General features: G+C 38.3%; 1 protein-coding gene across 1 annotated transcript; it reads right to left on the bottom strand.

Annotated features, from left to right (window-relative positions):
* Window positions 1-97: 97 nt before the first annotated feature.
* Window positions 98-15,531, bottom strand: SGCB (sarcoglycan beta). Its single transcript, XM_033106081.1, has 6 exons — window positions 15,425-15,531; window positions 11,218-11,427; window positions 7,645-7,830; window positions 6,793-6,984; window positions 6,348-6,479; window positions 98-3,249 (listed from the first exon to the last, which is right to left on the bottom strand). Exons 1-6 carry the CDS (start codon window positions 15,461-15,463, stop codon window positions 3,046-3,048), a joined length of 963 nt encoding a protein of 320 aa, XP_032961972.1. The 5' UTR covers window positions 15,464-15,531; the 3' UTR covers window positions 98-3,045.
* Between the last annotated feature and the right edge of the window lie 384 nt (window positions 15,532-15,915).

Below are 15,915 nucleotides of genomic sequence, written 5' to 3'. Positions count from 1 at the left end.
TGAGAAATCAACAGCAAACAATTTACAGAATCTTTATTGTAAACAGAGGTCATTAATAGTTATTACAAATTGAATGAACTGAAACTCAAGTTAGCAATCTGAAACAGATTTTTAGGTTTATTTTATATGGCGTAATTTGTAATGTTTGCTCCCCCCCAACACGTTTTAAAAGATTACTAAAATTATCAGCATTTCAATGGTATCTTTTTTATCAAGTTTAGCACCGAAACATTCTTACCCTCTTAAAAAAAAAACACAAAACTCATTCAAACTAGGTAGAATTTTCACTTTTCATCAACAAATCTATTACACAAAATTTGTTTTCTCATAATGCAAAAAGAATACAAATAAGTATAAATATTGTAGACCAGATGTAGGCAGTCCCCACCTTGTGTTGTTTTCCATTTTTCCTCTCTGCCCATTAGTTTTGAAAACATTTCGCTTGTATTTCATTTGTCTCCCTTGCCATTGCATCCCACTTCTCAAGTACTGCAGTTATTTAAACAAGGATGTGTTCCCTCCTCTCCTGGTACCCTGTCTTTGTCATCTACCTTTCCCCGGTCACTGCTTGTCACATCAATGCTCATTATAGGGGAGGAACAACCAGCAGAAAGAGGGAAGTTAACATTTCAGTTTATAGAAAAATACCACCTTGTAGTGAGAATGAGTAGCTGAAGCTTTACTTTATGCAAAATAGGTCACAGGTAAAACAGACAGTTTGTTCTTGATCTGCTTTCCAGGGAATTTTCCAGGTCTGCATTTCAGTGAAAAAGCAGGGATGACCTTTAAAGTGTCCTCAAATACTATACCTGTTACCTTAACAATCAATTCTATAAAAACATCAAAATATACTCTCATGTCCAAAGCACTTAATGGAAATGTATCAAAAACACATGTATTTCTCAAAGAGGAGTAAAAATAGATTATTTCATGAATTACATTCAATAAATAATATTTTGTAACATAGCATCTGTAGTGTTTGTAAAAATATTTATTTAAAGAAATTTTCAAAACAAATCTAAATAGAGCAGACAAGTAATGAATGTAAAATTTAAAAATATACTATGTATCTGAATGAAAATTCCAAAGGATTTTTTTCTGAATATCATTCAGATATTAAATGATACTGAATGTATTAAAATAGATTCTGAATGTCACTACAACTAATAACACTCAGAGGTCATAAATTTTACTTTCTTTTTTCTTCATTTAAAAACTGTACTCAGTACTATGTAGTAAGTCAATCTCTATTTTAGTATACTTTAATGACTATTGATAATCTCTAAGGCATTTGGTTTTTCTATCAAAGAGAACTGTAACAACACTGAATGCAAATTGTTTTTCGTATTGATTTTTTTATCTACACAATTCAAAGTCACCATGACAGGATATTGTCATAGTTGAATGCAGAGTAGGGCCTATGATTTATCACTACTGCCTACTTTATAGCAAACTACTTGGAAGTCTCTGCCCCTGATGTTGTGTATGTCTTAATAATACCAGAGAGTTCCTCTCAAGTTAAATATAAAATATATTAAAAATCAACCGACCTGAAGGTTGTAAATCATTACAGTGGGATGGTGATATTAGGAGCAGTCAGTTCTCCTACTTCCTTAAAAATTACTTGTACAATTTCCTGCATTAGCACTGTTTAGTGCTTCCCAACTTTTTTCAAGGCATGACACACATTAAAAAGGGTGCCATCGCACATTGGGGTGAAGCCACTGGCCATTCCTGGCCAGCGGGACTTACCTGGGGCCATGGCCTACCTAACCCCTTCACTTCTTACTGTGTTGCCCTGAGGGCGGAGGGGATAAATTCCTTGGCAACCCTTTTCCCCAGTTCAGGTACTCCAGTGTGCCAAGGCCCATCAGTCCGGAAAGTAGGGTAACCCATAACTAGGCCATCTAACATCTCTATAGTATAATATTTTGGAATTGGCTTAGGATAGTTTAAAATCTAACAGGGATTGGCTATTTTCTTTTTGACACAATTGAGTGACTGATGTTTTTAACAAGAGTAAGCATACCTGTTTTATTTGATTCTTACCTGTAAGTTTGAATTAGTCTTTGTTCAACTTTCTACAGTTTTAAATAATTAAAACTACAGTACTGATATTGAAAAGAATATGGTATTTGGAAGCAGGTACATCTAGGTTTGACCCACACCTGAATTCCAACCCCAACTCTGCTATTTCCTATGTGACATTAGGCAAATTTCTTAACTTCTCTGATCCTCAGTTTCCTAATAGGTAAAACTTGGATAATAACATCTACTTACAGAGCTCTGGTGAGAATTAGAGATACAACACATGCAATGCCCAGGACAAAGCCTAGGATATATAAGATGCTTAGTAAATGACAGCTATTATCATTATCTAAAAGTTAAAGCTGAGATGGATAGAATTTTAATTTCTACCACATTGTGAACACTTAATATTTATCAATATTTAACAAGTAAACATTCTATAATATTAGAGTATTTTCTTCCTTGTGCAAAACTAAGGAACCACAGTTTCTTACTATCTCACATACGTGAAGTTCTTTAATGACTTCACTTGCATGTGAGAATATGGCTGCAAGTTAATGCACCAAAAACCTGTCTTTGCTCTAAGAAGCCATGAGACACAGTGCGTAACATTTACTGACGATGTGTACCTTTTAAATATCTTAAGTGGGTCTATATTTAGTTACCAAAAGCTTACTTATAGGGAGTCTCAACAGTTGCTTCAGCCCTTTATCCTTTAGACAAGGAATAGTGGAATTTTAAAAACACTTTTTAAAAGATTAATTTTGATTTTATTAATTTCTGATAATTACTTTAGCGAATTATAATTTGAAGATCAGTGCAAATTAATGAAACAGAAGGTAGGCTCTCTGAGAATATTTTAAATATGGAGATTATATATAATAGATACAGTAGTTAGTGCTCTGCAGATAAAATGATTATCAGTTATCACAAACTCTGTAGAAACATGATTTGCATGCATACTTAAAAAAAACGTCAAGTCCAGACATGAACATGTGGATGACCTCTCAGGTTCTTCTAATGAGTGTTACCACAGGGGTTGTCTGCGATTTGGCAGCCCATGTTCTGGCCCGTGACTTGCACTCTGAAGAGAGTTCCGTCGGCGCACATACAGAGCTTGTAACGCACCCAGTCGCCAGGACCCAACTGGTCTCCACTGGAGGAACTGGGGAGGCGAGTTGTGCTAACCATCACAGTGCCATTGAGGATGATGCTGTTTTCCTATTAGGACAATAGTATAATTTATTTACCTCCACAAATGAGGATAAAACAAATCTAATAAAACTTATTGGCATATTAACAAGAAGGCATAAGAAAGAGTAAAGTTATGACCAAAACAAAGAAAACAAAACTAGTATCAAGATTCAACTAGTGACCTCTTAGTAATAGTTCAAATGTATACAAATATATTTGTAACACAATTTATTTCTCAGTTAAAATTACATCAAAATTCCTAAGTGTATAATAAGACTAATGTTGATAAAGTCTCAGATCATTTTTATTTGTTTCTTCCTAAGAGAGTTTTAATAAGGTTACTGGTTGATAAGTTTCTGACGATAAGCAGAAAAAGACTTTTTCTCCTAGAGAAAATTAATTCCCAACGTTTTTGAACATCTCAAATGAGGATTCAAACTATACAATTTTGAAGACCGGGCACTCGAGGGAAACTGCCTGGAGGATTTCTTCCTCAATCCCACTGTTCCAGGAACATTCTTGTATTGTAGGCTCCCTACCTCCCTTTTTTAAAGGAATTCCTAAGCTTCTCTCTCCTTTCGTTCCTTTTCTTTTTTCATTCATTCAACAAATAACGATTAAATGTCTACTGTGTTAGACACTATTCTATGTGCTGGGGATATAGCAGTCGACAGACAGGCAAGATTCAAGTTCTCACACAGTTGACATTTTAATGGGAGAGGGGCAGTAAACACATGAGCAGGTAAGACAAATATGATATCTGAGAAAAGTAACTCAGGAAAAGTAGGGAGAAAGTGACCAGGCAGGGGTTCTACTTTACACAGGGTGGTCGGGAAGGCCCCTCTGATAAGGTCACGCAGCAATGGAAACTGGATAATGTGAAGGAGTAAGCCATGTGGGTAACTGGGGAAGAACACTCTGGGCAGAAGAAACACTACACACAAAGGCCCCAAGGTAAGATGTGCCTGGTGCTGTAGGAACAGCAAGGAGGTCAGTGCGGCTGAAGCAGAGAGAGTGAGGGGGTAGATTGGTAGGAGATGAGTCAATGAAATAACTAGGGGCCAGATAGGTAAGTCCAGGGAACGGATTTTGGATTTTATTCTGAATTAGACAGGAAGCCATTTGGAGGATTCTGAATAGGGAAGTGGTATGATCTTTTAAAAAGGATCATCCTGGCTGCTGTATAGAGAACTAACTACAGGGTGAAAGAGGAAGCAGGGACCAATTAAGGGCTGTTCCAACAGTGCAGGTAGGAAATAATGATGGTTTATACCATGATGGTGGTGGTGGTGCTGGTGGTGAAGGTGGAAAGCAGCAGCTAGATTCTGTACGTCTTCTGAAGGCAGAGCCTGAAGGCTTTGCTGATGTACTGATAGGTACCACTTAACTAGAAGGGAATCCTGATAGAAATGTATGTTTGGGGAGGGAGCGAGGATATGAAGATTTTAGTCTTGTTGAATTTGAATTGCCTATTAGATACTGAAGTAGAGAAGATAAGAAGGCAGGTGGATATGATAAGCACAGTTCAGAGGAGAAATTAAAGAGAGAATTTCAAATTTGAGAATCATCAGCTTATAGAGGGTATTTAAAGAAATGAGGAAGTTGGTTATAAAGTAATGAAAATGGCTAATTGACTATGAAGTGATAGTATATGGAATAAATAAGTCTTAAGTGATGACTTTTCCAATTTTGTTCCAGTGCTGCCATCTTGTGGTCATTTAATTTTATTTTCTTTAAATTGCTAAAGCAGTCACTTTTTAAAAGCAGTTTGAGAAAACTCTTTCAATGATTAACTATACAGTTAAAAACTAACCACTAATATTAACTGAATTACAAAGCTAATTATTATTTTAAATACTGGCTTTTTCTTTAACTGTGGAGAAAGTGACATGTGTATGTATATTTTAAAGTATTTTAATATTTGTCATATTAACAATAGGTAGAATTTTCAGGGGGGAAAATAAAAGATTTAGTAACTCACTAATGGCTAAGTACAAATCTATAACATCTATTGCTTCTTCGAGTTTCTAGTGCAGAGAACAGCCCCTGGAGACCATTTTTAAACACTATTCTCTTAGAGAAATGGCTTCTTACTATACAGTACATGTAAAAAATACTCAGTATTGCTATTGAATTTCTGGCAAGAATCACATTTTAGGTTCATCTTTATTATTTAGAGGTTGGAATATGTGCTTTAGTGGGAAGAGCTATTTTTTAAAGTGAAAGAACTTAATTTTTTAAAGTTTTTTCCTCCTAAGACCTATGAAATTAAATTTAAAAAAGGAAAGATTTATTTTGTAAGTCCATAGGTTTAAGTTCTCTTTTTTCATTTAATGCTTGTTAAAACAAATTTAATTAGCTTTAGTTAAGTAGCATATAGCAGGTGCCCAAAGACATTTTGAATAAAGATACTTTCACCAGGACTGTGAGTAGGTAAAATGTTTTTGGATTTACGGCTCCCTCATATGAAATATGTTACCTATTAAAGTTCAGATATAATCTGTAACGCACAGAGAAAATCTCACTTTTCAATAGCTATAATAAAGGTAAAAGGTTTTTCCTTTGTAATTAATAATAGATGTATAAATAAAAATACATTTTATACATTTGCTATTTGATTTTCACATCACTAGATACAAAACCCTGGAAGAGATATAAAAAATCTAACTGAAAAAATACCGTGGCAACTTTGTGGAATAGATATTCACTTTAATCTTCTAGAATTCTCTTTTGGAAGTTTTTTTGTTTTTTTTTCCTTTTAAAATAATATAGGTATCACTATGTAAAAATATATATATATATATTTTTTTAGAAAATAACAGGCAAGCAGAAATAAAATTAAAATTAAAATCATCTATTATCCTGCGACCCATAGCTAATCATTGTTGATCTATTGACATACCTGCCCAGGTTTTTATAAACATACATATATTCTGAAAAGTAAAAATGAGATATTTCACAAATTGTTTTATAATTTTCTTTTACTTCACAATCCATTTTGAACATCTTTCCATGTCAAAAATATACAACTACCCTGCCATTTTCAATAATTGCATATTATTCCACATATGGATTTCTGTACCCAAGAATCTATTAATTCTCTTAAACTCTTAAAAAATACTCACTGCTTTTAACTCCATATTTCCACCCATGTGAAATTCAATGGTTTTGCCCATAATGAACACGCCTTCATTTCCACGCACGATAGCACGCCCATCAACTTTTATATTTAAATCACTAGTAGCATTGCTGGTAATCTGAAAAAAAAAAAGAAGTAGTGAAAAGAGTTTCTAAATTACAGTGAGAATTATTATCAGAGACAGCGGAATAGGTGTTTCAATGTGAAATATGAAAGGCAAGTGTTTTCATTCACATTTTACAGATGTTGAGACAAAGAGAGATGACTTGATAATGATCACATCAGCTAGTTAATAACACATCTAGAACTAATCCGTTCCATTGCTCTGGAATTTCTTTCATACCACTAGCAAACAGTGAAACTCCCCTCCCATTTTGTAACTTCAGACAATAATTTTCTTCCATTAATAAAGCAAAGAAAATAAATCATACCCTTTCAGTAGATGCTTTTTGAACATTCAAAGTTTTCACTCCACTTGGTAAATGAAACTCATGAGTTTCGTAGTCTGTGCTGAATAAGACATTTTGAGTCCTTGGGTCGAAAAACTGCATACCAATGTCACTTGTAATAGAAGTTTTGTTCTTTTCTACACTGAGCTTTGTTGTCCCTTGCTGAAAAACAATCTTCAGAAAAACACTTTTCATGAATGGTTTCAAAAGAGACTGCATCCAAACTTCATCAAGAACATTGTTAGAACACTCTGTAATAACAGACTAATTTTAAATAGAATTTTAAATAGTTTTAACTGCGCCTGTCTATTCCCCCTCCACCCATTTGGGAGAAGAGTTCTTTAAATGAGGGCTTATGTGTTTATTTGCTTATACTGCTCTGCACAAATACATGGGTCACAGGGCAAATGGACGGAGGCTGACGATGGGCGGAGGAGGTAAGGATACCTCCTTGAGGTTCTAGGCAGTTACAAACCTGTGTGACAGCAGCCACTTGGCATGGGCTGCCACTGACTAGATGGGTGTACTCTCTTCTAGACTCCCAGAAAGTAGAGGGTATTCTAATCTGGGAAGGTGCTTTTTTTTAATGGTTTCCTCGTACGGAGAAGAAAAGAGTAAACTATGTATTCTTACAGTAATTACATCACAGAAAATGCTACCATGGAACAAAATCCAGAATATTAAGAAAGTATCTAATATTAATAAATTGTAAGACCAACAATATTATTAAATATATTTATGAACTTTCCCTAAAGGAAAACATCCATTTCTAAGAATCAACTCTAGGTTTCCCCTAGGTTTCTTTAATGTCTCTCAATTAACGTGGTAACTTACAGGCTGGTTGTTGCCAGTAATCACCAAATTTTCATTTCGCCTTCCTCCTACTGTGCTCTTATAAAGAGGATGTATAACTCCCATGTCAGAAACTTGCTTAAATCGAAGCAGACCACTTTCATGAAACTCCATGCTGTCACAGCCATTTGGTCCGATGCGAATCACAGCCCAGATAACAAGTGTTATCTAAAACAGAAAACAAGCCCACTGTTAATATAAGGTAGCATACATTTAACATAATTGGAAAACAAATAGAAAAGATAACTGCCAAAGGATTAAACTTTCTAAAGTGTTTTATCGGTGAGATGAACATATCAATTGGTTTTCCACTTATAAACAAAATCAATTTTATTTTTATCAAGGTATTACATGCAAATAGTTAAAAGTCAAAAAGCGCTAAAAGGTCTATAAAAAAAAAAAGGGCAGTTTCTTATTTTGTCTACCCTCTCCATATCTCATCCAGGGACAACCACTTTCAATAATTTTCACTATTTCGTCCAGAATTTACCTCCTTATTTCTAAATAATATGTGTATATTGTTTCTTCACTCTTCAATTTTTAGGTTTTATTTGTTGGTTTCCTATTTTAGCAAGAAAGAATTTTAGCTCATCTGTATTTCTTTTCCAACTCCAATCTCAAGTTTTGGTTAAACCCATGTTCAATACTTTCAGTATAATAACCATGTAAATATTATTCACTGCTAAGCCAAATACTGTATTATGATGGCAGATCCTTTCTTGTACTTTGTGTCTCTGAATTTAATATTTGTTTTTCTTTTGCTTAGTTTCTTCGAAAATCTAACTAAATCTTTTCAAACCTTCCAACATTTCTGCCAAATGTCTCTCACTAAAACGTTCTAGAGGTCCAAACCTCTCAGATCATTTATAACTTCTATTTTTCTCTCCCAAGAAATCTTCCTGGAACCCCTGTTTTCTTGCCTCAGTCTGGACTGTTACCCTTTGGGTCTGCTGCACAGCTGTAGTCATGAACTTTTCCCTTCACTTTCATGCTGGAACTTCCTTTTGTTTTTCTCCCTTCCCTCCCTCTGGATACCCAGTTTCCTGCATCCTTATCTTCAACTTTCTTGGTTTATACCTTCTTTTGGTAGTATACATCCTCCCGTGGGCTCCTTAAAAATCTATGTGAAGTAACATTTTCTGAGAGTGTGCATGGCTAAAAAATGTCTTATATTCCCTCCCATCTGATCGATAGTCTAGGTTGGTGAACATTTCTAGATTAGAAACTGTTTTCTCTCTGAATTTTGAAGGCCTTTGCTTTCTTGCTTTCTAGTGTTCAGTGCTGCTTTTGAAGAGGTTCAATGCCACTCTGATTTTGTATTCTTTTTCCTCTGGAAGATTTTAGGATTTTCTATTTATTCTTGGTTTTCTTAAATTTCACAGTAATGGCCTTGGTGTGAATCTTTTCTATGCAGTACGCTGGAACGTAGTTTTCAGTTTGTTCTCGGAAATTTTCTTGGTTTGACAACTTTCTCCCCAGTATGTTCCCTCTTCTGTTTCTGAAACTTCTATTAACAGAATGTTACAGTTCTTGAATTGATTCTTTAATGTTATTGAACTTTCTGGAAGAGTTCCTTTTCTTTATCTTCCAATATCTATCTGTCTACCTATCTATCCATCCATCCATCCATCCATCCATCCATGTGTATTTCTGGGAGTTGGTCCGTCTTCTTTAATTGCTCCTTTTTGAAGGCATGTTATCCATGTTTCATGGATGTAATATCTTTTCATTTCTCTGAAAATACTGAATTTAGGTGTTTTTTTTTGTTGTTGTTTTTTAAGTTTTCTGTTATTCATTGCGTTTTTCTCTATCTCCTTGAATTCCTAATTTCCCCATGGTTTGGATATTTTAGGTCTCTATCATTTTTCCATTCTGGGAGTTTTCCTCCAAAATATATTGATACTTTGTGACTCAGTGTTCATATTTAACAGTGAGGTTGTAAAAAGTCCATAGAAAGTTCTCTTTGTGGGGTGGGGTTTGTGATTGACAGGCTTCGCAGGTGGGAGATCACGTGACTCTTTCACTGGGACCTGCCAAGGGTAATATCTTCAGGTTTTTTTCCAGGTGCTTCAGTTTCTCCAGAGGAGGCTATTTTATCTCTTGCCCAGGGTATCTCTTGCCTGGAGTATCAGAAAACGAGGTGGAAGATAAGGACAAAGGAGCCTGGGAAAGGGAGTCTCAGTGCTCAGGATTTAGACTTCCCTGCTTTCCGTAGGGAACCCCACCCCTACCTCCTCTGTGCAACAGCCTCAGGCAGAAAGAATCCTCTCTGGTTCAGCGTATTTTCGTGTGGGCTTAGGAGCAGTAGTTGCCTCACTGCTGGCTGGAAGGCAGAGGAAGGCTAGGGATCTCCTGGCTCCTTCTACAGATTTTCAAACAAGCTCTGTTTTCAGTTCCCGCCTCACCTCTGCTTTTTGGGGTACTTGTACTTCCAGTTTCTGAGGCGTTTCAGGATTCTGCAGGGAGCTTTCACCAACACACGCTGCAACCTCGTCTCACACACACACAGCAGTTTCTCTTCTCTGTAAGTTATCTGCTATTCCTCCTCCTCCTTTTTGTCTTCATATGTTATGATTTAGATTTCAGTTAACTCCTACTTTCTTCTAAGATATTTCTGTCTCTTGACATTTTCACCTGGAGATGAGCTTTTTAGAGAGAAAGGGATGATAATATCTTTTTTCTGCCATCTTAATCAAAAGTTTCCAAGAAAATAAATTTACAAAATAAAATAAATTCAGAATATGTGCTCCTAGTAAAGCTATTTACAATACCAGCTCTTTTTGATTTAAGTAAAGAATTAGACACAAATGTTTTGGATGTACATAAATACAGAGGACTGGTTTGAGAATATTAGAAGTAAAGAAGAAAGTAAATGGAATCACTTTAGAATTGCCAAAGTCCATGTTCATGATCAGGTTAAGTACACCAATAATCACGCTCTGAAAATAGTATCCACACACATGCCAGAGGGTTTCAGATTTAACCCTCAGATAGTTATGCCCTTGGACTGAAAGTCTTCTTCAATAAAAAAGCAAATATCTTTGGAAAAGGCAACCTACCAGGGACTTAGCACCTTAGTGTAAACCAGCCTACCAGATCCTTTCATTCTTTGATAACAGAGATTTAAGACTATAAAAAATAACCCTTTACTGCCATCCCAAGGGTTTACAATTTTAAAATCTAGCCAAGGAGACAAGACGAAGTGTGGGAAAAGCTAAATGAAAACAGACACGATTATATTTTTAAGAGAGGTGAAGGCAATAAAATAACCTTGGCAAAGGTCTTTTCTGCTGAGTTGATCCTACTCTTTTAAAACTTAAGTCCTTTAAAGGGAAGGATCCATGGACATTTTTTTCTAAATAAAATGAATACATGGCAATATTAGCATGTTTTTATATATAGTCATTAAAACACAGTAAGAGATAAAACGTGTAGAAAAGAAAGTAAGAGGGTCTTGAAAGAAATTATAGAAATGAAGTCCATGATTTCAATGAAAAACAGATGAAAAATTCCCCATGGTAAGGAAAAAAAGAATATGCTGTGCTGCATACTCACGATTAAGTTGATGACAGCCAGGATAAACAAGAGGACGATCACACAGATGGCCAGGTTGCCCTTCCTCCCTCTCAAGCCTGTTTTATGGAGGCGATCCTCATCAATTGGAATGTATCCGGCTTTAAAGTTACTGTTATGCTCCTTGTTGACATTTCTTCTCTCAACAGCCTTCTCACGCATGGACTTCTTTACAGGACCATTGGAACTTTGCTAAAACAAAGTACAACACATAGGGACAGCTATAGCCTCTCTTTTTGATCCATTTATTTATTAAGTGCATATTCATAACCAAAGAAAGCGGAATTGGTTAGTGATATGTTTTCCACTAATAAACTTCAAGCCACATTTAGTTGCAGGCGCGCAGTAAGGGCCTTACTGTGCTTGGAGGTGTCGTAGAGAACTTTCAGGGTGACTATTGGATAACATATTTCCATTCTCTGCTGTGAACAGTCCTACTTCAGTAAGTGTACAGTTAGCTCATTTGGGGAAAGAACTGACATACACATTTGTTTGCTTGTGTTTTTTTTAAGGCGGGCACAACTCACAGTGGCCTATGTGAGGATTGAACCAGCAACCTTGATGTTATTAGCACCACGCTCTAACCAACTGATCTAACGAGCCACCCCCTAAAAAGTTGTTTTAATTTCCAATATGGTAAATATCAATGGATATAACCCACATAAACGAAAGTTCTTTGGAATTGTCCGTAATTTTTAAGAGTTCAAAGAGAAACTGAGACCAAAAAGATTGTGACCTCCGACTTAGACTGTGGTTGAATGACATTTTAGGTGATAACCTGGCCCATCACGAACACAAAAGAAATGGGTAGAAATGGATACTGTACAATTTATATATTTTATAGAACTTTGAGAAAATTCATTTATTAAGTAGGTATTTAGTGAGCACTTTCTGCTTAAGCACTAGTAACATAAATAGGAATACAAACGAAATATAGGCCAGGATCCTTATCCTCCGGACATACAAATGTGATTTGGGTATATGGAATAATTAGAATAAATAGGATTCTGTATGTTCAGGTGCCAAAATCAATGGTATAGACAATATATGCTGTGGAATTCAATGAGAGGAGAGACAGGATGGCTTGGAGTTGTCAGGGAAACCAGAAGGCGTAGGTGGGTCAGATCTGGTAATTCAGGGAGAATAAAGTTGGAAACGTAGGGCAGGTTGTTAAAGTTCTTGGACAGCTGGGTGCAAATTCTAGTCTTTATGTCTGTTTAATTGGGAGTCACTGGAGATTTCTGAACATGAATGGCACATGTATGTTTCAGGATGCTAAATGTGGCATTGGTAGGCGGTAGGAAAGAGGATTAAGTAGACTGTAAGCAGGCTGTTGGGGATGCTGTAGTAATGGAGTTAGTGGAAATGAAGGCCTAAACTAAGGTGGGATGAAAAAGGTAGATGAAAAATATACTTCAACAGAAAAGTTAACTGAATTTGTAGCTAGGTCAAAAAAAGAACCTCATGTTTACTGAATGATGACTAGTTAAATATGGGGAATGAAAGAGGGAGAAGAGTCTACATATGTTGCATTTGAATTGTATGAGAAATGCCACGTGCCTCAAAACCCATAGGAAGGATGGGCTATTAGGTCGCCTCAAAGCCCATAGGAAGGATGGGATATTAGGTGAGTCAGGACTAGAGAGAGATTTGAGAGTCCTCAGCCTCGAGGTAAGTTAAATCTATGAGACTGTGTCAGTTTACTGTGAAAAACAGTATAGAGGGAAGAGAAGAGCCCAGGACATAGTCCTGGGAAACTTTAAATATGCAGGGAATGTGGACAATGAGAAAGACAATGAATGGTAAGAAAATCAAGGATGTGTACTGTTGCCGAACTTGATTTGTCAGGAAGTGCCTCCGTAAGATGAACTTTGAGAGTAGGAATTAGTCCTGAAACGATGCCAGCATGTACACATCTAGTTTTGAGTTCAGAAGGAGAAAAGAGGAAAGAGGGAGTCTAGCTAAAGAATCATGTACTGTTAGAGAAAAATTGTGCTTTTCTTTGTTGTTGTTGTTGTTGTTAGTACCTCCCCGGTCCTTCAATTTGTAGGAGGACTAGTATATTTGATGGTAGAGGGAAAGATGCCAAGAGAGGCAGGAAAGCAAGTGGTACAGAGTACAAGAGAAGAGAACAGTCTTACAGGGTGGGCTCCCACAACACGAAGGGAAAAACCTTCTTCTTTTTCCTAGGGATGCCAAGAAAGAGAGGAGAGGGTTACTGGAATCTCATCAGGGGGTAGCAGGCTGGTTGAGGGCTTATGGAAAAAGACAGGAAAGATCATCTTGGGTAATGTGGTAGATAAAAATTTTTAAATTCCACAAAGCAGCAAGGACAGCTCTGTAGAAGAGAATACAATCTACTCAATAGATTTTATCACAAAACACAATGTTGAATACAGTTGTGGTGGTTGTGTACCTGCATGAGGTGCGACATCAGGGTGCATGACACTGCAGATGTTTTAGAGTTGAATATGCATTTTGATAGATCCCCTCCCCCAAAGATAGTAAAATCCCTTAAGGAAGGTGTGCTTTCTTCTACTGTTCACAGACGTGTGACAATGCTGATAGATGCGCAATTTAAAAATCTTAGCCAGAGTTTGAATATAGGTCTGATGAGAGAGACAGGGCAAAATGCATCCCTCCAAGGATGCATTCTTTACTCTTCTCTGCAAATTCACGTGCACTGTTATATTCATTTAATGCACTTTACATTTATTGAAGAGTTATTATATGCCAGATGCTCAGACTACTAAGATGAGCAAGACACAGCACCTACTCTCAATGAACTTACAGGTAAGTAGGGTACATAGTCAAGGTCATTAACAAATGCAGTTCAACGTGGCAAGTGCTGTAGAGGAGCTGTGCACAGACACCAGAGGAATGCAACTCCACTTAGCGAGCAGAAGCATCAGTGAAGGTTTTTAAGAAAAGTTGAGGTTTCAGTTGATCTTGAAAGATAAACAGGAGTTAAGCAAAAGTGCAGCTATATATGAAATGTGTACAGGCATTGTATAGGAAAGGGGCAAAAGGGTGTGAGAGATGTGGTTAGAGACCAGTAAATGAATGGATGTAAGTACCATGTCAAGAATGATGGATTCTATCTGAAGGCGATGGAGGACTACTGAAGATGTGAAATAGGTTAGTGAAACAAGAGAATTTGCATTAGAGCAAAATCAAACCAGTAAGAGATGAACTGGAAAAGGCGAGTTTATTTTAGGTCCCTAAGAATGACTCTTCCAGTGATATATATCCAATATATCCAATAGATCTCTAAAAGCTGTTAATTATCTAAGAAAATCTTCCCAGAAAAAAAAGATTTTCTGGGGACAGAATGTTGGCTGCTTGACTCCTATTTATTTTTTTAAACAGTGTTGAAGAATGGTACTTTTTCAAAAGACACTACCACATCATAGTATCATAGTTTTTTTTTTTTTTAAGGGAAATAACAGTTAAAGAAAAAAGTGACGATGAAAATTATTTTTATAACAAATCACCTTAGTAACTATAGGTATGTGTATGTATCTTCACACACACACATTCATGTATATATATACATACATTATGTCCAGCTTGCTTTTGGAGGAAAATAGCCTTTTAAACTTTTCTAAGTTACAAGCTCACGATGCCGATCATGAATTACTTCATAACGCATTTTTAAAAATGATTTTAAGCCAATCGGTCAGGAGACAGTTTCATACTGGTGACTAGATCTCCAAAAACCGAAGCGGGCGGAGAAATCGGGATGTCTGCACCTCCATACTGGGGATGACAGAAACAAGTGGCCGCAGAATGACACCCAGGCAACAGCTGTGTCTTGGCTGCTGTTGGGGGAGCCTGGCGGCCGCGGGGCTGAGGTTATTTTTACCCGCATCTCAGCTGTACCACCGAGCGCACGTCCCCGGCTCGTCCCCGCGCAGGCTCCCGGCGGCCGCGGCCGCCTTCCGGCCTCTTAAGACAGCGTCCCCTCCTCATCCCAGCCGAGGGACAGGCAGGCCAGGCCGAGAGCCCAGCTCGCTTCTCCTCCCCAGCCCCGGAGCCCCTGCCCGGGGGCTCGCCCGGCCTTTGCCAGCATCCTCCCGCCCCGCCCCGCGCCGCCCCGCTCCCGCCGGCCAGCCCCGCGGCTGGCCCCACCGGCAGGACCCCGGGGCCCCTACCCCTGCAGTCCGCGGCCGCGGCGGGGCTCACAGACCTGCTCGGCCGCCGCCGCCGCCGCCGCTGCCGCCGCCATCTTCCCCGCGGCCGCCGCACCTCGAGCGCCTGCGCCTGCGCCCTGGCGGCCGGGTGGGAGGGGGGACCTGCGGCTCGCTGCCCCCCAACCCTGTCCCCGGGAGGGAGGTTCGGAGGCGGCGCTCCGCTGCGCCCTGCATCCAGGACTGTGGCCTCGGGAACGTATTTCCACGCACGGCGATTCCACGCGACTTCGGGCCGCGTCTGGACTCTCCCGAAAGGGCGCCCGCAAAGCACTGAGGACGCCTCTTCTTCCCCAACCCCATTCCGCGCCACGCGGGGCCGAGGCCATCCCCGGCGGGCGTATTCTCATTCCTTCATGGGCCGGGGTCTCGCTGGCTGGGGCCCAAAGGGGCGTTTTCGAGGGTAGAGGTGGACGAAGATGGGGTGGCGACCATGTGGACGGAGGGTGACAAGTTGCCAGTTAGCCTGCTAAAATCTTGAAAGCGTCGA

This window comes from Rhinolophus ferrumequinum, chromosome 5 (genome assembly GCF_004115265.2).
Source record: "Rhinolophus ferrumequinum isolate MPI-CBG mRhiFer1 chromosome 5, mRhiFer1_v1.p, whole genome shotgun sequence".
NCBI lineage: Eukaryota > Metazoa > Chordata > Mammalia > Chiroptera > Rhinolophidae > Rhinolophus > Rhinolophus ferrumequinum.
Note: the sequence above shows the minus strand (reverse complement) of the source record. Positions and strands in the feature narration are given on the sequence as shown.

Bases quoted from the DNA above. Each gene is read 5' to 3' on its own strand.
- SGCB (XM_033106081.1), bottom strand. From the start codon at position 15,463: ATGGCGGCGGCAGCGGCGGCGGCGGCGGCGGCCGAGCAG. The intron at 11,428-15,424 runs GTCTGTGAGCCC...ACTTTGTTTTAG, and splicing joins CGGCGGCGGCGGCCGAGCAG to CAAAGTTCCAATGGTCCTGT. The intron at 7,831-11,217 runs GTGAGTATGCAG...TTTCTGTTTTAG, and splicing joins TGGCTGTCATCAACTTAATC to ATAACACTTGTTATCTGGGC.